A 24,707-nucleotide genomic window follows, 5' to 3' on the forward strand; every position below is an offset into this window, starting at 1 on the left:
TGCATATTGCTTATATTTAGCTCATACTACTTACCATTCTTAAAATGTCCCATACTGCAATTCTTGTTTGAATCTTATCACAAGTATAATGGAGAAAGTGTCATTTGAGCTCTGGGTCCTCTACTGAGGAGGTCTGTGTCTCTCTTTCTCTGTGACGTGAGGGTAATGGTTACCTTTAGAGGGCATTTGATGGTCAAATTAATTAGTAGATACCAAGTGCACAGGACAAAACATAGCTGCTTTTCTTATTTTTAATCACCATCACTGATTTCCAGTTCTTTCCTTCTTATGCTGTAGGCTCTACTCTGTTTTCTGGGTGCAGAAGGACAGGTTTTGGCTCACCATTAAGTGCCTGACAAATGCCATCTAACTTCCTTTCCTACTGGAAGTACAACAGAAGTGTAACAAAATTCAAGTAGTTCCGAACAGAACAATCACAGACACAGTTTTTGTCTAGAAAGTAAAGACACAGACGTCTATAAAAGAAAGGCCACGGGAAGTAGAGAGGTTATGTAGAGTGACCAGGTCAGTTAAATATCACTGAGCGCTCTGGCCAGAGGAGGGACAGACAATTTGGATAAGAGAGCAGAAGCAGGGCCTCCAGGTTAGCAGGCGACCCTCACCTGGCTCAGCCCTGAGCACCAGGGCTTGGTAAATGGACATAGACAGTAGGACATGGTAAACAAATGAACAGTTTTTGTCAAATATTGAAGTGGTTTTCCACCCAGAAGTGATAAAAGATTAAGGATTTTTTTTACCTAGATTCATGAGGAATATGAGGAAGATTAAGGATTTTTTACCTAGATTCATGAGGAATATGAGTTAGTAGTTCTCATGTATTCTTCTCCTGATATTAATGTCAACAATAGCCCTGTGGGACTGCTGGGAAACCCTCTCTACGCCCTGGTAAAGCGTCCATGGGGTCAGTATAAGTCCTGCCTTACATGTCCAGTGCAATTCAGAAAGTTTCCTTTTTTATTTTGGAAAAATAATTATTGAACATATACTCTTTTTTGAAAAAAATAGTTACTAGGCTCCTCAAATTGTTTGTGCCTCCCAAACAATTTTAAGCTTTGGTAATCTAGGCATTTCAAAATGGTTTGATTAGTTTTCCACATTATTGAGGAAGAATCCTCAGTTTCTAACTGATGCCCTGAATTTTGAAGCTTTGCATTCCAGCTTTGGGGAATATGTTCTATTCTCAGCCTTGTGTGAATTTCAGGTGCCATTGTCTTTGCAGTCTGGGTGTTCTTTGCCAAGACTTGGGGTACTCATTTTATAATATGTGATCATCAGTATTCAATTTAATATATGAGGAAATTCTCATAAGTCTTAGGATTTCAGACAGCTCTCTTCCTGGATCCCTGCCCTGTACCCTTCACTGAGCTGGCTTCCCCAGACATCCTGCTCCATATCCCTAGGCCAGGGACATCCCTGACTTCTGCCTATGTGTCCTGCCCCTGTGCTGCTGTCCGAGCATCTGAACACTCTCTCTGGACAGCAGGCTGGGGCTAGAGAGACTTAGGGCTTCCTGCAGTCATTTTCTGTCTCTTGGGAATCACTGCTCTGCGTTCCCTGACATCTAATCAGTCAGGTGCCACTATTCCAAGCCACGTCCAGTGTTTGAATTGATTTGCGGAATTACAAATCCCTTTTGTTTTCCTTCATTTAGAACAAATACCAAAGTCCAATCCTTGAGAATTGGACATAGGCTTTTTTATGCTCAACAAGCTTTCTTATATATTATGCATCTCTACGCCCTTGAATTTAGTTTGTTTTCTTATAATTATAGAAATGGCAATCCAACTAAACAAAGTATTAAAATATTTTTAAAATATTCATACTAGATCTAACATATATTTCTTCACAGCTGCCTTTATAAGTGTCCTTAGGAGAAATGAAATACCACAGTGTAGGCTGAAAAAAAAAAAAAATTCTCAAATCTTTGCCAGTAAAAGATTTTACTTATTATGATCAAATACATATATTTCAAAAATTGTCTGATTTATTAGCAGGTCTAATCCTTGTCTTTTATTTCTTCTCCCCAGTACCAGATGAAAGCAAAGTACATTCACTGGCTGGACCCAGACCGGGTAAGAAATTCCTTGTAACCGACTTTCTGTTGCTCTTCCTGGAAATCCCTGTCTGGGTTTTTAGTAGTGGTTGGAACCTGTTCCTACCCTCCTCGCTGAAAGGCTTTCTAATTAATACATGAGATGTCTCTGGCGTCCACAAAGATGAATTATTGCTTGGCTGTGTGCACGGTGGCATAATGTATGCTGACTCAAAATGTTTGAGAGGAAAGAAGAAAGGTTTCCAAAAAATTATAAATACAAAATTTAAACCTGCGTGCTAACCGAATACTTAACAACCAACAAAAGTACTGAAAACCAAAGAAGTTAAAAATTCTGTTACCCACAGTGACTTTCACATTAAAACAGCAGGACAGAGAGCTCCAGACTAGGAAATATGTGGTCATTTCTCCTAAAAGAAGAAATAAGTGTTTCCTTGCTTCCTACCAAGAGGGCTGTGGGAGGCGACTGTCTCACTGCTGTCTCACTCAGGAAGGGGCCCCAAATGATCCTGGGAAGCCCCCTCGGATGCCTGGGGGTCTCCAGGGCTTTACCATGTGAAAGATCCCTTTTTGTGGAAATCCCAAGCTTTCCCTTGTAGCCAGACATTCTGCCTGCTCTTCCTTTGCCCTTACTTTCCCACTTATTTACATTAGTTGCAAACCTTTGAAGCTGCCTACTAAGCTTGCAAATACCACAATAATTCCTTTCCTCCAGGGGCCCGTTACTTTGGAGACAAAGTGTTCGCTTGATTCTTAGCATTGCTGCTCCGCACAGCAGAGTGCTGCCTTGTTGGCATCCCCGCTTCTGAAATAAAGGCGAGGCTCAGTCCCGAGGTCTCCTGTGCAGGAAGTGGCCTCGATGCCTCGTTACCTCCCTCGTGGTTTAGGGCAAAACCAGCTTTTTGTCTTTTCTTCTTTCTCCAGACTCCGCACCGATAATAGCAGGAAAGGGGTGGCTTACAACTCTTAGATATTTTCTCCCATTCTTCCTAATAAAGAGCCTAAACGGGTTAGATCACTGTGGAAGAAACTGGGGATTTAGCTCAGCGGCATAAGCGCCTGCCTTGCAAGCAGGCAGTCGTGAGTCGATCCCTGGTACCGATAAAAAGGAAAAAGACAAAAAAAAAAAAAAAAAAAAAAAAAAAAAAAAAAAAGAAAGAAAGAAAGAGAAAAGATTTCCGCGGGAGCGATGAGTTTCCCCGCGCTGTGTGTTCCTGCTGTCCTCTTCCATCAACTTCTGTGTACTGGAAATATTTTTAGGAACCTGAGAAGAAGTGTTCTTGCCTGAGGAACGCTAAGGATAGCCAGCATTATTTCATCTTCATGGACCGCCCTGGCCGTGATTCTCTCACACTAAGCCCTGAGAGTTAAAGCCTTTTCGTGTACTTCCGCAGGATTCCAATCAGAGTGATCCATGTGGCTTTCAAGAATGTTTATTGATGTGGTCACTTAAAGTGAACTCTAATCTTGGTTAAAATCTAACAAATTACTGATACCCAAAATGAAAAGCTATTAGTCTTTTTAACTGAGAACATTGTCATCTTCGTACAATACCGCACTACTTTAGGTAAGAAAGGAAGCCCCAAATGGCACGATGTTAAAGCTGCAGGCAGATTCTTACAGACTCCACATGGCAAGGCAACTAGCTTCAGCTCGTAGATGGTGCTAGTACCAACGATCTTCGTGTCACATGAGCCATACAATTTAAATATAACACGCTTAGTTTGGGCTTCTATCTTCTTTTCCTTTTATCAGTACCTGTTTGCACTACTTAAAAAGTTGCACATTCCTGTGTGGAGCTGTACCCGCGCATCCCCATCTCAACACCTTCCTCACCCCCTTTCTTCCCTCCGCCTCCCTCCACCTCGTGACCCCTTCACATTTGAGAAAGTTCAGCCTCCCCACTTTTTATTATTTAGCTTTTATTTTGCTCTTTATTCATAGTTTGGGGTGTTTTAGGGAAGATTTCTACTTTTACTGTACTGTCATTCCAACACCCAACATTATTTTTAAGTGTTTCTATATCCTATCATTACGTTATTAAACTCATCACTGGGCCTCTATGGTGGAAGCAAGTACAAATACTAAAACAAATGAAGATGTGATAACTTTGGAGCAAGCATTTCCTGTAATAAGGAGCACTGGACAGTTACTGAGAACCATATACTCTAGAACATCCTGTAAAACATTGGAAACATTTTTGAGAAAACATAGAGAAAAATTAAAGAAAAATATGGGACTGCATTTATACATTTTATGCACCAAGAATAAATGCTCCTTCCATTTCCTACGTTAATTTCTTTTGGGAAATCAGTCTTAAATGATAATGACCCTCAGGAACCCAAGCTTCACATGCAGCACTCTTACCTATGCTGTCTTTGCATTGCAGAATTCCTCTTCCTTGGCATGATGGGAGTCCAGAGGTACTAAGGATTAAGGGCCCCTTAAAGTTTAAGAGTCTGATGATCTCTTCCAGTTACAGAATGATTTTTAAACTCCACCTGATATAAAACTATGGTCTCAACCTTGTGTAGGCAGTGGCCACTAAACAAGTTACCAAGTTGAATGTTGCCTTGTAACAGTCAATGATCCTATTTTTCTCATCAGAGGTAAAACGGATCACGCAACTTTTGGTTGCAATATCCTGTCTCCTAATATTTAAGTTAAAAACTGGAAACTTTTTTGGTAAGCAAAAAAATCCTCTGTTTCTTTCTGTAATTCCAGAAATGTGTGCAACTTCAATACTATCCAAGACTATCAGGAAATTGAATTAAATTATGTGCTAACCTAAATCTTTTGTCCATACTCTTATTTGGAACTATATTCAACATTTTAATAAATTCATCCGACTTACAATTTCTTCTGAGTCAGCTACTTAGGACATAGAGGGCCATTTTGTGCCAAGTTCCATTTACTGGTCTTGCTTGGGTCCCTCCCAAATTTGTGACAAGATTCCTGGCACCTTTCCTTTAGTTTAATCTTTAAGTGGTTGATTCCTCAGAACTCAGAAACAAATCAAACCCTCTGTAAGATAAAGTCTTTCTAACATTTTCTGCACCAGATAGTGTCCCGCACCCCTTGTGGAATCCATCTAGAATTCCCGAGATTCTTCTGGCGACCCCCATGGCGGCTTCCCCTCAATGTGTCTGGCCTTTCCTTACCTTGGCGGGAATGGACTGGGACCATCTCCTGCTGAGGGTCTTGCAGAGCCTTCCCTACACCTGAGGCCCACCCAGAGATATGACAAGCCCAATGGCTCCCACTCAGTTCCTTTAAAAGAAAACACATTTCCTTGAGCCTCAAAAACCAAAAGGATACAAAACCTCTTTTCCTGTCCTGCTAGTTGAACAACAAATCTTAGACGTGGGAGGAGGGGCCATAAGAAGTATTTTAGACAATGAAACAACTTCAGTATTCAGGGGAGCATAACAATCCGGAGGAAGTAACGTCAAGTATGGCATTTGCCACTTCAATTGTGATTATACTTGGAGTCAAAAGTATGTTTGAGAAAGAATCCTTAGTTTTTTTCTTTCATACATGGAACAGAAACCTAAACCAGTAATTTAGTGGTTCTCTACGTTGTCAGGAAGGCCTTATAAATTGTACTTTCTGAGTACCGTATTGTCTTTTCTTTTGTTGTTTTGATTTACTGCTTGGGACTGGTTTAATATGTATCGACTGTCTGCAGAGATCCTTGCTGACCCAGCTCTTTAAGATGATGCAGTGCTGAAGAAAGCCAAGGAGTTCTTCTTTATGAGCTCTGACATAGTAATTAGCAAAATGGACTAAAAAGCTTTCCTGTTTCTGTTTTAATTTCTTATATTCTCAAACACCTGTCTATAGAGCTGTAAAACAGGCAAATCTGAGAAAGTAATGGCTGGCAATAAGTCCAGACATTTCCTGGGACAAGTTTATCAATTAATGAGTAAGTACTTGTTAACCAGCCATGGAGGTGACTATCATCAAGGTACCATGCAGCCTCCAATGTGGCTGGAACTGTAACTCAGTTATCTCCACGTTTTTGGGCCTCATCCCTCTACTGGTCACTGCAGGCTTAGGGCATGAAAGCAGACGTGTGGTGGAGCATTCAAGGTCCCCAGCAGGGCCTCATGCTGAGGACGCAGGAGTTAGACTCAGTCTGTATATCTAGTTCTAGTGGGAGATGTTATATATTCTCACTTCCCTTTGTAAACTCAGCTGAGTTTCAGCTGAGCATAATAGCTGTAATTCTCTAGCAGCTACTGTAATTCAGTAACTAAGAGAGACGCCCCTTGTTTGACGATTCTTGCCTTTGTTTCCCTGTGTGCATGTACATGTATGTATGAATTTCTGAGATGTGTATGAGAATGTGTGCATTATATATATATATATATATATATATATATATATATATATATAACAGCAAATATGCATGTGGTGTGTATCCTTAGAGTAAGGCTGAGAGTTTAATATTGAAGTTGCACACTGGCTGACCTTATATTTGGTTCTAAAATGTGGTATAAACTTCAAACCTAAACTGTTCAAATGTGGCCCCAGAAGTTTCTGGAACTTTGTAAAAGAACAGAGCTTTTTTAAATGTAAGGGTATTGGATAGTGTAATACAAAAGCAATAAATTACTAAGTGAAAAAAATTTTTCTTTGGTACTGGGAATCAAACTGACAACCTTGTGCTTGCCAAGCAGGCACTGTACTGCTGAGCTATAGCCCTGGCTAAGTGAAATTCCACACATTTTCTTGGCTTTGTATTCCCTATTTTATAGAATATCAAAATGACAGCATGCATTTAACTTTGGGGATGCCAACCATAATGATTTTTCACATGAAATTTTCTAATTGAGTTGCTTTTTCATAATATTTTTATGGTTATTCTTGATAAGAAATCAAAAGTTCAGTGTTTATTCCTCATGGATTTGAATTCTGTTTTCTTTCCTCATCAGCTGGCTCAGGTAGCACAGCCTGTGATGTTTGGGCAAACATCTTTACGGGTTCCTTTAAGTTTCTGGCGTCTGTTACACTGGAGAAACATAGTTTTAAACACAAGCAAAGTCTATGTTTTCTCATGCTCCAGCTTTCATTTCCATTTCCACAGGATTCATGAGGTTATCAGAGGAAAATCAGCAATTTGCTTAGAAATCTTGATATAGAAACTTTATTGTAAAGCAACTCTGGGATTTGCTATGTTGAAAAAGAATCCTTAATACTATGGTGTCTAAAACATAATGAATCAAGCTGAATTACAAACAACTCTGTCAGTCTCTTTAATAAGATTCTTTACCACTCAAATATAAAGAAAGTCTGCATCTCTGAGTATCATGAGTAAATAGAATTTTTCCAATTCAAATCTGAAAATGAACAATTGCAGACCCTCTATTTATGAAATGCCCCCTCTTTTGGATAGCTATTGTGGAATGTACTAGAGACACAAACAGAAATAAGATATATCCCTGCCATAAGGAACCTGTGTATAATGTGGGAGAGGAGACAAAATGTTTGACAACGTAGCTGCTGAATACTTTCATGCTGAAAAGTATAACACAGAAATCTCACGGAGGAAGCACTGCTCGGTTCTGTCTGGATCCGGAGGGGAGCTGTCATGTTTCAGGAAGGAAGCACCTCCTGTAACAGTGAGCTCAGCGGAAGGTGGACATTTAGAAGGCATGGGGAAGGTACAAACAATGCAAGAAGGAGCAGTACAGTGTGCAGGAGTTCCCAGTGCCTGGCAAGGTCCTGAGCAGCGAGGTGCAGGTTTGATCAGAAGCCCTCCTGCCAAATCCGACAGTATCATTTTTTACTTTATTGCATCAGACTGTGACCAGGTTTAGGAGCAGAGTGAACACTTGCGTTTTCCAATAATATCAGTTTGGAGGTCAAGGAGACTAGAAAGAAAAAATAAAGATAAAAGATATGAGTTACGAGATTAGAAAGGAGCGTATAATGGCAATGACAGATAATTTCAGCAAACAGACTTCAGGTTTTTTCTTTTTAATTAAACTTAGTGGGTCAGTGAAAAGTGGGTCCCATTTGATTGTCGGTGTAATTGGTCAGCTATTGTTATGGCTATGCTTCATGATAAAACCAACAGTCAGCATTTATCCCTTGATCCTACCTCTCCAGGCAGGCTGGAGTTCCGTGATCTCAGCAGTCTATGGGTTTAGTTCCAATTACCAGAATAAGACCGGGTTCTCTTGCAAGTGTCTCACATCCTTTGGGGACCAGAAGGAACCGTCATAGCAAGATAAGGAGAGCAAAGCCAGCGGCTGGAGCCGGCGTCTTCCCCTTTAGGAGACCGGAAGGTAGTAGAGGGCAGGACTAAGCCCAAGTGGAGGGCAGGATGGTGGGCTGGTGTGAGGAGGAAGGAACGGGATGCTACAGGAAAGTAGAGGAGCCATGTTTGGAAAGCAGGAATGGGCACAGAGGAGCTGGGCCACCTCCCAAGGTGACCTGCATGATGTGCAGAGAAGCTTCCATGGAGAGGGCTGAGGGGGAAGCAGGATTTTGAGTGCAGTGCTGGAGTCCAGTTAAACTAAAAGGCAAGGGGTCCAGAGACGAGGTTCAAAGTAAACAGTGTTTTCCTATCCACCCTGGAAAGACAGTTGGACTCAAGGCAAGTCTGGAAAGGAGTGAAAGTGGGCCAGTGGTAAAAACCAAAGATCCAGTGCTGTGGGCTGGTGGCACAATAAAAATGAGGTGATGAGGGTGCTTGGCCCATGGCAGTGACCAAGGACAGTAGTGGGATGGGCCTGGTTTGTTTAGATGGCTCTGCTGCTGCCAAAAGGGTGAATCCTGACTTGCCTGCTGAGTAGAGAAAAGGCTTGGATTCATGTAGACTGACTGATGTCTTGATGGGCTCTTACACGGAGCTCCTGTTTCTGATGAATGAGGAGATTAAGGATTTGCATAAGGTTGTAGAAGAGGAGATGCATGCCTTTCTCTAGGTGTCGAAATTGAAACGTAGCTTTAGCTGCATTGCATTTCAGGAGACAGAATAAAAACAGCAAGCTGGTGTGAGATGCTTCACGGTGGCAGCACAGGAGGTGGACACACCATAGATGGCCAGAGGTTAAATAAATAAGGGGGAGATAGGAAGGGAGAGGAGGAGGAGGAGAAGGAGGAGAAGTGGCAAACAGCAGCAACAAGGAAAGTTGTTTTTATTTCACTACTGTTATTAATGAGGAACTCTGAATGATGCCTTCAGGATGAGAGAAAAGAGGTATTTGTGAGACAAGGAGAAAAGACACAGTGGCACTGTGGTAGAACTACAAGCGTAGTTTGTGGGAGCTGGCCTCCGTGGAGGTGAGTCTAGGTTGCAGGGAGAATGCTAGGGATACCTGTCGTGTGGAGCTATTTGTAGGTAAAGAGAGATCAGGAGTTAGGGATGTCAGTGATGCCAATTTTCTCAATAATGTCATGTCTGTACACAAGGATATTATAGGGTTAGCTAGTAAGGTGTCCAAGAAAATAAAAAAAATACTAGCAATAATAAATGAACTATACTTGGGTATGTATAAGTTACTCAAGAAAAATTGGATTTACTTCTATAAAAATATACCTTTTATACAACACACACACACACACACACACACACACACACACACACACACACACCTCTTCATTCAAGGACTGAGTAGAACAGCTACAACTTTTTCCCACCTAAGTTTGTTTTCTTTTGCAATTATGTTTTCAGTTTGCTGCTTATGGTGGATCACAGAATACTAGAACTACATGGAACACTCTATTCCTCTAGTTTAATGAACTTACTTTAGAGCACAGTGAAACCTAGAGAGGAGAGTGATCCTCACCGAAGGTCCAATTGGTTAGGACAGAACTGAGGCTGTGATCTGATTTCCATCTCACCAGTCTCTTATTCTACCAATTTTGCCTGATTTAATAACAAAACCACTCATTAAAATCTTCAAAATGTCCCCAGACTCAACAGAAATAATAGAAAAATAAGAGTGATCTAGCATAATTTTTGTGTCTACCATTAACACTCACCAGAATGGAATAAGCTTTAAATATAAATTAAAAGTGATGTGTGTTACTTAAAATTTATATAGGCTTTTCAAGTCTTTGTATGTTACTATTCATCATATATTGTACTGTTATTGTGGTGTGATATTTTCCCTAAATATAAATGCAAAGGAACAATTTCAAGTTCCTATACAATTTGTTCATATGAGCTACTTGAGTATATGTTTGTACCCTTTATATATTGGTATCTGCATTATAAATTTTTAAATAACCATTTTTTTATTATCCTGTCTCTCATTCAGAGTTTGACAGTTCATTTTTGGAAATAAAATTTAGTATATTTAAGTATGTGCATGGATTTAGAAACTTTATAGTATCTAAAGTTTTTAAGTTATTTAAATAAGTGAAAACTAATGTTAAAGAGAATGTTCCTCTAGTATATGTCAGATTCTCCCAGTGTCATAGAACACTCAGATTTCTCCATTACATCTCACATTTTAGGAGTTTCATCTCACATTTTAGGAGAGAATGATTTAGAACTGAGGCTTCTAATAGTGCTTCTGAATGCCACAGTAAAATATGTCATAGTTGAGCAAATGTTGATAGCAAGGCCTCCCAAGCTCTCTGCACCCCAACTTCACGTTAGCTCTGCACCTGGAGAAACAGTGGAAGGAAGCCAAGCAAGGCAGAGAGCGACTTTAACACGGCACTTGAGGCTGTCTTCAACCTAGACCTCACAATGTGAACTGGGATGTCGCAGGCGTGAAAACCAACCTCATTCTCAAAATCATAGTAACTATAAACTTTATCCCACAATCTGAGCATCAGTTCCATACTTCTTCCTTTATATTTGCTTGGAGGCTGCTTTCACTGATATTTGCAATGGGAATATTTCAGTAAAATTATTAGATTTTTTATCTACTAGCTTTAATGAATGGCAGTCCTTTGTGAAGAACAGATTTGGAAAGAAATACCATCTTTAGTCTTTGTCTAATTCTGTTAGAAAGGCTTACATGGAGACCTAGAGTTTAAAATCACTCTTCAAAGGTAAAGTGTCATATGTATAAATTCTCAAAAATGATCAAAATAATGATATATATGAATCAGTTTCCAAAACTGAATATAATGATGATGCATTGCAAATATATGCCAATGATTTTTTTTATAAAATTACTTTAGAGGAAAAAACAAAACAAAACAAAATTCCATGGACCCCTGACTCCAGTGACTCAGAGAAATTATAAGCTACTACTACTTACTTGCAAGACGACTTTTTAAAAATTTTTGGTACATTTTAGAAATATGCAATGGCCACATTCCTCATAGAGAATTTGTACCTGTACATGATATGTCTTGCAGCTGCTTTTTTTCCAGTCCTACTCTCCCTTCAACCCCTCTTCTGCTCCTTATTTATGAAAGCTTTGTTCTCATTTTTTTGCTTCTATTCTCTTTTCTTTTTGTCCCTTCTGCCTTTCCTCCTCCCCCTCCCTTGTTTCCCTTCTCACTAGAACATTTTAAACCTTGCATTTTAAACTTCTATGGAAAATCTAGGTTGCTAGTATTAACTAACGAGTAATTGATTAGCCATTCTGGAAATGTTTTAAAATTTAAATCTTAAGTTTTCTTAACTAAAAACTAGCCAACATCCTAGCTTTGAAGTACAGTTTTAGAACTCTTGCTGGAAAATCTGAACATGATCTCTAACATAATAACTTCCCAATCTATTTGCATAATATAAATCTTTGACCAAGTTTAATGTTTATTAAGTACTTAGGATTGGATTTGGCAGCACTGAACTCCATTCATTTTTTTAATTTTTATTTTAAAAGAGAGTCTCCTTAAGTTTCCAAGGTTGGCCTCAAATTTAGAATCCTCTCCTCCCACATAGCTGGGGTGACAAGTGTGTGCCACGGCACACAGAAAAGATTGAATTTTATTTTTAAAACCTTATACACTATTTATAAATGCCAATAAAGGTCTAATATTGCCAACTAATGGTGAAAATTTTTCAAAATGCATTCATTCTGAGGATGTCACTTTTATCTGATGTGAGTTATGTATGGGTGTTGTTACACACATGAGTTTCATAAGGAGACTGTTGCAGAGAGCAGGAGGAAGGGGGTCATTCAGAGATGGGCACTTCAAGCAAGGCATCGCCTACTTGGGAGTCGCTCTGTCACTTAGGCTACGTCACAGCACAGTCCACGTCCTCACAGTGTCCTGCCATGCCCCCGGCACCGGCACCGCATCATCCCGTCCCCTGCCAGCTCTGTGTTTGCTGTGTCGCCCTCAGCCCCCTTGTGGCTCCCCAGAGCTGCTCACCACTGCTCGCTGGCCCTGCTCCCTCTTAGAGGCCTCAGAGCCCCACCTAGCTCTCCCCCGAGTCCTGCGCCTTGCTCAGCTTCAGCTTCTCCCAGGCTTGCTTTTTCCAGCTCACTCTTCTGCTCCAGAGCCAGTCGGCCTTGCGAGAGACAGGAAAAACAAGCAAAAAATCTATGTGTTTCCTGTTCTCTCACATGGAACAGAGAAACACAGGTGTCCGGCACAGCACCACTGCCCACACTGACCACCCTCCAGCGATCACCAGCTGCGGGTTCTGACTCTGTGCCTGGCACTGGGGGCTGCTCCCAGCTCAGATGCCAGTCACACATTCTCGCTGGGATCTGTACTTCACCAGTCAGCAGTAAATTGGGGCTCCATGATCATCTCGTTGGGCTCAGTTAATTTTCTGGAGTAGCCCACAGAGCTCAGGAAAATGCTTTCCTTACCTGCCAGTGCCCATTATAAAGGAAGTTACAGAGGATACAAACGCAGTCAGGTGTAAGAGAGGTCCAGGGCAGGAGGTTTGACTGCCACGACCTCCCTGCCGTGTCCCACCCTCAGAATCTTGCTCCTTTGGGTTCTCATGGAGACTTCATTCCACAGACATGATTAATCACGTCACTAGCCCTCGGTGGTGGACTCAGTCTTCAGACCTCCCTGCTCCCGAGTTGTCGGACTGACAGTCCTGCCATCTCATCACTGCCCATCTCACATCCTGTTGCAGTTTCCGAATGTTCTTGGAGCTAGTGCCAGGAGATGAGACAAAGGCCGAAATTACTTCTGTATCCCAATCCCTCGGTCATCCTTGGGCCATTTTTTCAGCTTCCCTTGGTCAGTAGTCATGTCTCCCTTCTACCATTCATATTCCTAAGACCCTATGTTTTCTGTATAGCATGTACTCTGATATCTACTGCACAAAGAGGTCAGGAAACAGCTCACATATCACACCAGTATTCACAAACACCATAAACTCAGTAGAACCGTGCGGACCAGATACTACAAATTGGCATAGAAATGAAGTCTGCCCCGAGAGTACTCATGGCTAAAACTGTGAGCAAACAGTGAAAATACCACATTCTTCACATATAAATCAAACATCTAGGAAAAGTCATAGTAATTGCTTTTATATGAGAGGGAAGATTAGGACTGGGGATCTAGTGGACTTCTATTTTAGCTATAGCATTTAAATATTTACATTGAGACTACAGTGTGCATGAATTATAGATTTTAAAAACCTAGTAACTTTTTCCAAAATTATTTTATTCAATATAAAATTTTATCTACCATATACATTGTGATATTATATATATATATACATTATATATATACACATACATATGTTGTGTAGTATTGAATCTAACTAATACCAAATGGTTTGTCTCAGATAATTGTCACATAAGTATGGACATTTAATGTCCACTCTTAGTTTCAAGAATACAATATGTTATCATTAACTATAGTTACTATACTGTACAATAGATCTCTTGTTTATTTTTCCTAACTGTAAATAAGTGTTCTTTGGCCAATGTGTCTTCTAACTACTTTTTAATCATTTACAAAGTTTAAATACTTTAATACATTTGTAAATGTGATGAGACATTGCTTACTGAATCTAACAGTAGAAGTGTACAAATGGAAGGACCTTGTATTGGAACCGGAACAGGTTATGCAGAGAAGAACCATGGAAAATGAGACAGTTTCCCTTTCCTGGGAGGAAGTTGAAGGGCTGAGTCACAGAATTATATGGGGAGGCAGTTTGGGAGGCAGAATTCATTTTGGGGAAAAAGGGAAATGGAAAAAGACTTAACCATGAGACCCTCCCCCCATTTCATTATGGCTGGAAAAAGATCCATAAGGAAAACATTTAGGGAATATCAACTCCCTTGTCAAGTTTCTGGTATCTGAGGGGTGGGGAAATTTAGTCTTTGTAATTTGTTTAACAAGGCACCCGTGCAATGCCCTGGATGAAATGCTCCTTTTGAGAGGTTCGTGGTACCCGACTGTATTCAGCAAGCTCAGACTTAATCATAAAAGAGTTGATGCTGAATGTACAGAAATGGAAAAGAAAATATTCAGCAACCTAGGTTACTTGGTAAAATAAGCAAATGTAAATCCATCCCCTTTCTACTGACAATTAGAAACCACACACCCACACAAAATAATTTCAAATTCCACTCCAGCAAAATAAAATGAAGCCATTCAAAGTTACTTTATGAACAAAAAGCCAATCAGTCTTTAAAACTTGCATACTTTTGCGCGGTGTGGTGAGGCACGCCTATAAATGCCATACTCTGAGGCTGAGGCTGGAGAATCCTTGTGATTTCAAGGCCAGCATGAACTGAGAGTGAGACCCTGTCTCAAAAAGACAAAAAATTAAAAAATACTATTTAAAACCACGCAAGTCAAACCACAACTAAATAAATAAATAAACAGGCAGCTAGTTATACAAATATCTTGACTTGCAATCAGTGAGTTAGAAATATTTAGAAATGTTTCCATCGAACTAGTGCTGGGAACATTTCACTTGCCGTGTAACAGACTTCAGAGAAAATGCTGCTATCATTTGATTCAGTGATTTGGCAGTCCTTAACCCACTTCAAATAGTTACATAGGAAAACATGTTTTATTTTTAAAACTTACATATTTATATTAATAAAATATTTTGCCATTTACAGAATTAACAGGTTGTCATATAAAATTCTGAACTGCTTTAAAGAAAATTGAAAAGAAGTAACAATATGAAATGCTGTGTGAACATCACAAAACTATGAAAAGGTCTCCAGGCTGATAGAACTAGGGGGACACTGGGCTCCCATCAGCGCGTCTCTCGTTTCCATCATCATGCCAATGCGCATAGCTCCAGGCCTGCCCTGTGCTGGCTTCCGGGTGTCTCACACCCACGCTCTGGCCTCACCTCCACCTGTGTCAAGGGCTTGTGTGGCACAGCGTCTGCTCCCTCCATGAATGAGCCACAGCTTCACCTAACGCTGTGAGCTTGTCTCAGTCAAATCTAACCCGAGTTCTGGTTTTCAAATGTATTCTCCAGCAGGCCATTCCCATTAGAGGAGGAAGGTTGCCGTCACATTTTGCATGTGGGCCTGGGCTGTTGCACCAATTCAGGGGGGACCTGGACCTTTCATGTCACTCCAGCAGGAGACTAGGTCCATTCTGTAGCTTTGCTTCCCACCTTTTCCAGAGCCCCCAGCATCTGGACATCTTTAGGAGTCTCCCAAATGACACATCCTCACCCTTCCCAACACTAGACAGTTCTCTTCTCACAGGAGCCACAGGCACAGGAGTCAAAGTGTGTCTCATGAGTGTTAGAATCCTCTGATGGCTCCCCTCATCATAGAAAGTAACCTCACTCATAGAAAATGATGTGTATTTCCAGCTGTCACAAGGCCGTGCCTCTCCTGCCCTGCTTGCCTCTCCAACCTTGTCACCACTCTTTCTCTTAATCCATGTCACCTTCTCTATTTCTTGAACAGGTCAGCTTGTTCTCTCTGTGTTTCCTGTGCTCAGAATGATCTCCCCTCTCTTCATGTGGCTGAGTTCCTCTGATTCAGTCCACAAGCTTCTTGTCTTCAAACACATCTTCTTCATCTTGTGTGTTTATGCAACCTGCTGTGGCTCTGCGGAATATGAGCTCCACTGGGGCAGCAGCCTTGTCACATAGTGCTAAGAGTGGCGTCGGACAAGCTGGCTGCCTTTGCTCAATATTTGCTCAGGCACTTTCCTGATACATCTTTTGCATATTTTCTAAACTTTACAAACCCGTTGCTTTATGGGTACTTTTTGTCCTAACAAATAGCTGGATTTTGTTTTGAGGGTCAGTCTAATGATCTGGATTATAACTGGAGTTTAGAACATTTACATTTATTGTGATTACTGGCATATTTCAATTTAATGTTTATTCTCTTGTATTTTATATTTGAACCATTTCAGTGGCGGTTTTTCTTGTCATTTTAGGATGAGCTAGTTTTTCAAATCCTATTTTTATGTTGATTTGAAAACTATAGACCACATTTTTATTATATATATTGAACAAATTCTAAAATTAGTTCATATGTAATTCTTCTCTTAAACAAGCAACTGGGAATTCTATCTTCTCTTACATCCTTCTACTTTTTCTACTCTTTTCTATTGTTTTGTTTCTTATGTTTGATTCCAGAGATTTATAGATTAATTTTAATGTTTTTGTGCATTCAATATTTGTTCAAACTTCCCCAAATATTTACAGATTGCTTTTCTTGCATTTCTTCCTTGCTGTATAGACTTTCCCTCTTGTTTCTTTTTCTTTCCTTCTGAAATATGCCTTCCAGGTAACTTTTTATGATGGTTGGTTGGTCTAGTGATCCTATTGTTTGGTTTGTCAGAAAACGTCTTTTTCTTGACAACTAGTAGGTATTTGATGTTTGGGTGAAAGCACACTGAAAATACTTTTGACTGTGGTCTTAATTCCACTGTGAAATTCAGCCGTCAGTCATAAGTCCTGCCCATTTGGCTTCTCCTTGTGGAACTCTTGTTGAGTAGTCAGTGCATACATGCTAGACTACTGTAAGCTATGCTGCTTATATCCTGGTTCAGGTGTTTCTGCCTCCTTGCTTTCGCATGCCATTCTAAGTAGCTTCCATTCAGCACCTAAATTTCTTTCACGTTCCTACTGGCTCTCATTCATGCTCATCTTTTCCTTATGTATTAGTAACTATTGTTTGGCTTGGGGTGGGGTCGCATATGGTTGCATTTAGTGGCACCAGGGAATTTAGTGGGTGAGAATCACACAGGTCTCCTGCTGCCCTCGCTTTCCTCCAGAGGTGCAGCTTCGGGGCACTAGTGCAGCGTCGCTAACTTGGGATCGCTTTCATTTAATTTCTTGGCTGACAGTTTAATTGATTGGGAGGAAATAAATTTGATTTAATGCCTCTAAGAGGTAAGTCTTTTGGTTGCAAATTCTCAAAGGAAGATGTTGATTATTGTGGTTGTTGCTACCTAGAGCATTGCCCTGGACTCACTTTGCTAAGGAAAGTGTATTCTGAGAATGAGGTTTTTTCAAACCCACCTGCTACTAAGACTTTAAGCCCTTTGGGGCCACTGTTCTATCTCTCCTGGTTTTGACTTGATTCCCAGATCCTACAAGGTTCTGCAATCACACTATACCTTCGGATTCCTAGAGTCAGCGTTTTCCAGAAGGCAATCTCAAACTCTCAGCTGGTTGCCCATCACTGCTTACTCATTTTCACTTGGTTGTGTGTTGCTTGCTACAAGGCTTAGCTTAAGAAGTGCCCATGAGCAAATCAATACACTTAAATGTACATTGGTTTTAATTTATTCAAGATCTATTTACGTTTTATCATCAGGATTTTGGAAACAGAAATTTAAGGTCCAATAATTGTTAGTTAAATGAATGAAAGCATGATAACCCTTTATAAAGTTCTGTACTCAAACAAGCATTTGGGCCTAGTGCAAAGTAGAGCATATGTGATACCTGCCATGTCTTTGCTTTCCTGCATCTGAATCACCTCTGACAAGACAGACCAACTAAACAAACTCCTCAGAGAGAGAAGGAAAATCATATGACATAGGAATAAGGTGGGGGTGGATGTCTATAATATCCTGAGAAAGTTTGAAATGGAAAATTCCCTCAAAGAAGAAACCACATAATAAAAAGTTCTAGTTACATTTGTAGTTACAAGCTATGGTTTATTACTCTGTCTGGAGATACTTATAATGATTCATGGTTATAGGAGGAAATAAAATGGGGTTCACAAAAGAGCTTTTATCAGATTATAATGTGCCCTGCTGTAAAGTGAGACTAGAAGTGGCTTATCTGGCTATCGGTTGTCACCACCATGTGGCCCATGGATCAGATAGGAATGAGAATCCTTTGTGAACTTCCAGAATGCCCTTCAGAGTGAATTCCTTGTTGACTAAGCTAGAGCAGGAGTACAGCTGAAGGCTGTTTGATAAGCTCTTCAGGTATTAAAACAAACCAAAACAGCCTGTTCATTCTAACAAAAGCTGTCATCTCAGATGTTTTCCCTTTTTGCACCACATGTTTTTTAGTCTTTCTGAAGTCCAAAAATCCTGATACTTTTATAGTTTTTGTGTAAATGACCAGTCATGCAAGACTCATTTTACCGTGGAGAAGGTGGTGAGCTTGGCCCAGGAAATGACCTGAGGGCTGGAAGAAGACTGTTCCTAGTTTTCTACTGAGGAACTACCTTTGCTTTGTGGTCTACAAGAACTAGGGGAGCACCACTAGTTCTTTAGGAATGAAAATCCTAGTCTAGGCAGTCATAGTGAAATAGATGGCATGCTGGTGCCTATTTGACTGAAGAAATGAGTAGGCTTTAATTTTTCTTCTTTCTCTGTACTTTTTATCCTCTGTTTCTATGAATTAGAATTTCGAGGCATGTCATCCAGGGCTGGCATAACACATACAATAACTTGGCTCTAAGGAGGTCATGAATTTGGAGCATTTCCCAGATTGTACATCTGCCCCTTTAGTGTGCATTTCAGAGTGTCCAACTATGGCAGAAGGAGCAGATAGAAACCACCTCTGTGTTGCTTCCAAAGTATAGGCACAAGGCAACGCCCATTCATATGGCCATGAAATTGTTTCTTGAGTACTAAAGGGCATGAGTAGAGCAATTTCCTTGTGAATTGTCTTAAATGAGTTAAAATACATTCGATGCATTATGGTCATGGATGTCATGCTAAGTACTATGCAAGCAGAATGTACAATGTGAAAAACCCTGACTTCTGCTATTGAGGAACTCAGATGTGATCTGTAATGACTGTACCAACACCTGACAGGAGGAACAATCTGAGATATCCATTTATTGCTTTGCTGAATATTTTATTTCTCAAGTACTGACAAATAATTTTGCATTTAAGTTGCATTTCTATATGCAAATATTAATCAGAGAAATCAGTTCATTTTAAGGAATAATGATATCATTCAAACTTCTGAAAAACCAGGCATACAGTGCTACCAAAATGTAATAAGTAGTAGCTTTGAGGCTGTGGTACTGCTGTGAAAGTAACTCTTCATGAACCTAGAGAAATAGGAAGAGTATGAAGAGATGAAGGCTGCATGGTGGATAGTACAGAACTTACATCAATCACCCCCTTTCCCAAGCTAATCTCTCACTTCTATTCTGAATAAAATCTACTTTTTCCAAAGCCTTCTTCAGTCACTTAATGGCTTGTTTCCTTCATTATATTCTTCCTGTTTATTGGCTTCTTTCTTAATCCATAGAGGAATAATCAAAGTGAAAAAAGAGATGACAGAAGAAACAGAGGGAGCATTTGGAAGCAGGGTAAAACACAAGTACGAGGAGTCCAAGCCACAGCAGTAGATACTAAGTGCAGACAGGAATTATGGAAGTTTTGGTTCCTTTCTAGGGAGTGTCATTTAAATAGTAAACAGGATGACTATGTTGACATGAAAATCAGAATATGTCATTTCCCTTCTCAGAACAACTAGATATTCATATGCAAAAATCCATTTTACTGTATACCAGATAAATTATTTTAATGTCCTTCACAGATCCAAATACAGAAGCTAAAACTATAAGACAAACAGAAATTTTAGAGCCAGTGGATTAAGCAGAACATTGTTAGGACATAGAAACCATGAAGTATAATAGAAAAAAAAATCAAGTTAGGCAATAAAAGTTTAAAATGTTTGCTCTTCAGAAGATTATTTTAAGAAAAGGAAAAGGGAAATGGCAGACTGAAAACATCTGAGAAACCCATATCCAAGGAAGGGTCTGTATACAGAGCGCATAAAAGATTTAAAGGCCCTCAAGGGAACACTAGAATTTAAAGATAAGCAAAGAACCAAGGAGGCTACTACTAAGTTATTTTAGATAAACAGTCATAAGAGATGGAAGGATAATGTTAAAATAAAATAGAAACAATAACTGTGTTATAAAATATATTGCAGAGACAGGGAGATAGCACTCCATGAATTCTTGTATTTCAGACAGGTGATGGGGAGGACTTGAAGCTAACCTGAGACTCAGGATAGAAAATTAGAAGGAATGTGTTATGTCTAACAGAAAGATGGAGCCATGAAGAGAAGCCAAGTGTGGGGGAACAGACCTGTGAAAATACGCATCTGAAACTCAAGAGAGAGGCCAAGGTTAATGATACGGGTTTAGAAGTCCTCTGCACAGAGGTGATAGTTAAATCTCGGATTTGTCCACAAGATTGCACAGATTAAATTAAGTAATAATTCTTCAAAAGAGCTAGCAGCCATTAATTCATTTGGCTAAATGAAAGCCTGAGATGAAGGCAAAGGCAGTTAATGATCAGTCTCATTTTTGCTATTATCATGTTCAGTGGTTTGAAACAACTGGAGTTTTCCTCTGAAAGTTAGTACAGAAATGCAAAGTTTCTAGCAGATACAAACTTGATACCAAGTTAAATCAATGTATATATTTATATTCATAAGGGATGTTAAACAACAAATGTGATCTTTGTTCAACTTTTTAATACTAGTGGATATGAGTATATAGAAGCCATCATGTAATGAAATTCACACTAATTTTGTCAATATAGTCTTATGTTTTTAATGCGCTTCTATGCCAGTTTATCTTATTAGGTGTCTACTTTGATCAGTTAACAAAAGTCAGTTTATGTATTTATTTCCATTTAGAAAAATAAGTGCTGAGTGAATCATATGTTCTTCCTAAAGTAGTTAATAATATTAATTTACTATTTTTTTCTACTTTTCATCTTTAGAGATTAATAGACAAATTTTGTTATTTGAAAATAATTTGTTTTGTATACCAATCCCTACACATACACACACACACACACACACACACACACACACACACACACACACACATACACCTTATGGGTTTGCAAAGAGGACTTCATTACGTTGACTGGACACTCTCAGTTCCCTTGGGTTCACAACCTTAATTTGTTTCACTGTTCTGGGAAGATGACTATGTTAATGTTTGTCACCTAATGAGTTCATGAACGAAAGCAAAATCTTGCCAAAAGCTTCTGTTTGCAACTAAATTATTCAGGAACTGTATAAGTTTTTGTTTAAATACTCCTTAAGTTGGGTTTGTTACTATTAATGCTGAAGTTTTTATAAAAATTATTTTAAGCTATATTGTCCTCAGAGCTATGAGGAAAAATATCAGTAGTTAAAACTTCGTGGAGGTAGTACCAGTGGCTTCCCTTAAGATAAATTAATGCTTCATCTGTTAGGCACTATCAGTAACTGGTTCTGTACTTTTTGCCTCAGTGGTATGGACATAGCATTCATAACATTGTAAGATATATTTACAAGAGGCTTAGACCAAGTGAAGACTCCCAAGAATAAGCGTACCATGTCGATTCAGGCCTTCGAGAAAGGCAGAGGCAGCCCACGGAAGAGAGCAACTTTCAAGAGGAAAGATCTAATAACCAGGCTCTACCCGTCAGTCTCAAGCCACAGTGTTTACTTTAGAAAGGAAGGCAAAGGGTTCTGTAGCCCTTTTTCTTGTTTGGATTTCAAAGTGCTGATGTTATTTTAACATTAGCTTTCTACCTACCAATGCGATAATTTCTGATATCACAGATTAGGGTAGAATCCCAGGGGCTTTTTGATTTGTTGCTTGAAGTATTGAGAATGATACATGGAGACTTCACTAAGAAGTTCCCTAGGATGTGTTATTTTGATGTCACTTTGTTTTATTCACAAAGAGAAGGAAAAACAATCTCTCATAGGAAAATATCAGTAATAAATGAGACATTTTTATTTTTCAAATTAGCACCCAGTTCCCTACACCTGATTTGTGCTAATTGCACTCTGGTATGAGTCACACTAGTATTGCAAAGTTCAAAGATTATGCAAATCTCAGGATTTTCTAGAAGCAAATTTTATCAGATACTTATTGTTTTAAATTAAACAGGCCATCCGCTAGAGTTTAAAAAGCCTTCCATTCATACAGACTGTTATCATCTAGGGATTTTGCCTATGATATAAAGCACACATCTTTAGAGAAATGTTTTTTATTTTATTGAAAGTAACTTGCATATCTTATAAGACATTAATCCTAAGACTCTTTAGGAATATCAAGCCAGAAAATTTAAATATTCTTATTCTATAAGATTATAGCATTATATCCTTGCAAATAACGTAGTTTCTTATCCAAATAGACTTTATGTTTTAGAACTATTTCAAGAAAATAAAAGTAATTTTTATTAAATATGTACTGATTTAATGTCTTCCAGACCCACTAAGTAGAGTTTATCCAAAACCAAAATACAGTTACTTTGAGAATGAATTTTGGCATCTGAAACAGAATTTGGAGACTGTTTAACTGAAATTTAGAACAAAAAATGAACTCTATTTTACCACATTCAAAATTCAGTAACATTTTAAGGAGGTACAATGAGATGGCAACCCAACGTAATACATAAATGAAATTGAATTCAACTGTCTAGTTTATAATGGTATATAAATAGGTCAAAAATGTAATTATTGGTGTCTCACATGGAGTTAGCAATGTAGGCACGTGTGGATTTTACGGTTTTCTATCCCATCCTTGTAATTTACATTCTTCTTTCTCCCTTATATTACTTCCTTTTCCATTCTCTTCTTCCTTTTTATTATTCGTTGTTTGTTGCTCTGTGTATTTATTGAGGGACTGAAGATGCAGTCCAGGGCCTCTGCACGGAGCTGCACTCCCCATACCTGACCTTTTTAACTTCCTTTCTTATGAGGCAGAGGCTTGCTAAGTCATCTTTGATCCTCCTGCCTCAGCTTCTTGAGTGCTGAGATTACCTTGTTCTAATTTCAAAAGGCATGATTTTGATTTGATTACACTTGAACTACTTATCCTATTCTTCTGTCAATACAAAAATTCCTTTCTCTATGTAGTCCCTGTTTCAGCTGTCACATAAAAAAAGAAGTTTTAAGAAACAACGGTCTCCTTTGCCAGTGTGTCTTGGACATGCAGTTTTCAGAGTCAGGGTAAAGGGTGTGAGTGACTTACATGACATGTGCCATGTTTCACGCTTGTTTCTGAATTGCCCTGATAGGCAAGGCTTTTAAAATCATTCTCAACAAAAGAATCTTATCTTCAGTAGTAATGGAACTAAAGAAGGGGGAAAGTACATTTTTCTCACAAAATTTAGAATACCTGCCGATATTTTTCAACATTTTTATTGAAACTTAAGCCAGTCTAACGTACTTTGAAATTTTACAAATGATGCCTTGAATTTATTTTCAAAGGTGAGAAATCATTCTAAATTCTCATTTTTTTTCATTTTTCATTTATAGACCAATACTGTTTCTCCATTTCAGCCAACACTTTAACAGAACACCTTCAATATTTACATATTCTTGCACATTGTAACATAATAGAGTAATTCTTACTTTTTGTGTATGACACTGTGAGCATCAAAATCAGAAATAAAAGCCAGCAGAAAGCGCAATAACTTACGCATATGAAACTATTAAGCACAAGCAATTTAGAAACACTAAACTCCGAAATAGAAAGTGCCAGATTGCGTGGCTCTGAGAACAGGGCAGCGGGGCTTAAAAGCGGCAGGATGAGCCTGGGCTGCAATCATAGAGCAGGGATTTGGCTCACATTTCCCAGGGCTGGCTGGGTTCGGTTCAGCAGGAGAGTAAGGGCAGGCTCAGGAACAGAAATGTCATGCAAATGTCATGGTGCGCCCTGATTTTAATGATTCCACAGTCCTACAAGGTGGCTCTGAGCACACTGTAATCTACATCAGCAGCAAAGGAGTCCATTTCAGAGCTCGCTTTGTTTAGGAGAAGGAGGATACCAGAGCGAATGTTGAGAAAATATATTCAATAAATAATACTTGTAAATAAAAGCATAAACTTCTCATTTCTTTCTATACTAATCAAGTTTTCAGTCTGGGGCTTGATTTTAAGAAGGCAAAATTCTTAGAGCATCATAAAGAACCTCCAACATTCAAGATAACTAATCTAATCTCAACCAGAGAAAGAATGTTTTTCTTAATACTGTAATAAAAAAGGCTGCCACCATACTTTATGTGGCACCAAGTCTGTTGGTTATTAATCAAACTCTTCTGGGGTTAAACTGCTGGCCTGTGCTCATGCAGAGCCGTTAGTGAATCAGCCCTTTGCACGGAACCATCACTCAACTCCTTGCCTTCTCTTGGAAGAGAGAGTGCTGACACCATCGTGTTTCAGAGTCAGGCAAGACCTCATTAATACCACGCCCGAGTGGGAACTGCTGATCATGAGGGATCTCATCACAGAGCAGATTTGAGGCTGAGCGTCGCAGCGCCGTGTGACAAACATGCATTGGTAAAAGAGCGCAAGCACAAAGCA

General features: G+C 39.3%; 1 protein-coding gene across 5 annotated transcripts in view; it reads left to right on the forward strand.

Moving 5' to 3' along the window:
• The window catches only part of Pard3b (par-3 family cell polarity regulator beta), a 990,158-nt gene that overhangs the window by 641,883 nt on the left and 323,568 nt on the right, over window positions 1-24,707 (forward strand). For all 5 annotated transcript variants that reach the window (XM_063236623.1, XM_063236627.1, XM_063236624.1 and 2 more), the window contains one exon: window positions 2,049-2,093. In XM_063236623.1, the coding sequence (XP_063092693.1) occupies window positions 2,049-2,093 (45 nt within the window). The remainder of the gene's footprint in view (window positions 1-2,048; window positions 2,094-24,707) is intronic.

Source organism: Cavia porcellus, unplaced genomic scaffold (genome assembly GCF_034190915.1).
Source record: "Cavia porcellus strain 051 isolate PalLab524CR breed Dunkin Hartley unplaced genomic scaffold, mCavPor4.1 scaffold_26, whole genome shotgun sequence".
In the NCBI taxonomy this organism is placed as follows: Eukaryota; Metazoa; Chordata; class Mammalia; order Rodentia; family Caviidae; genus Cavia; species Cavia porcellus.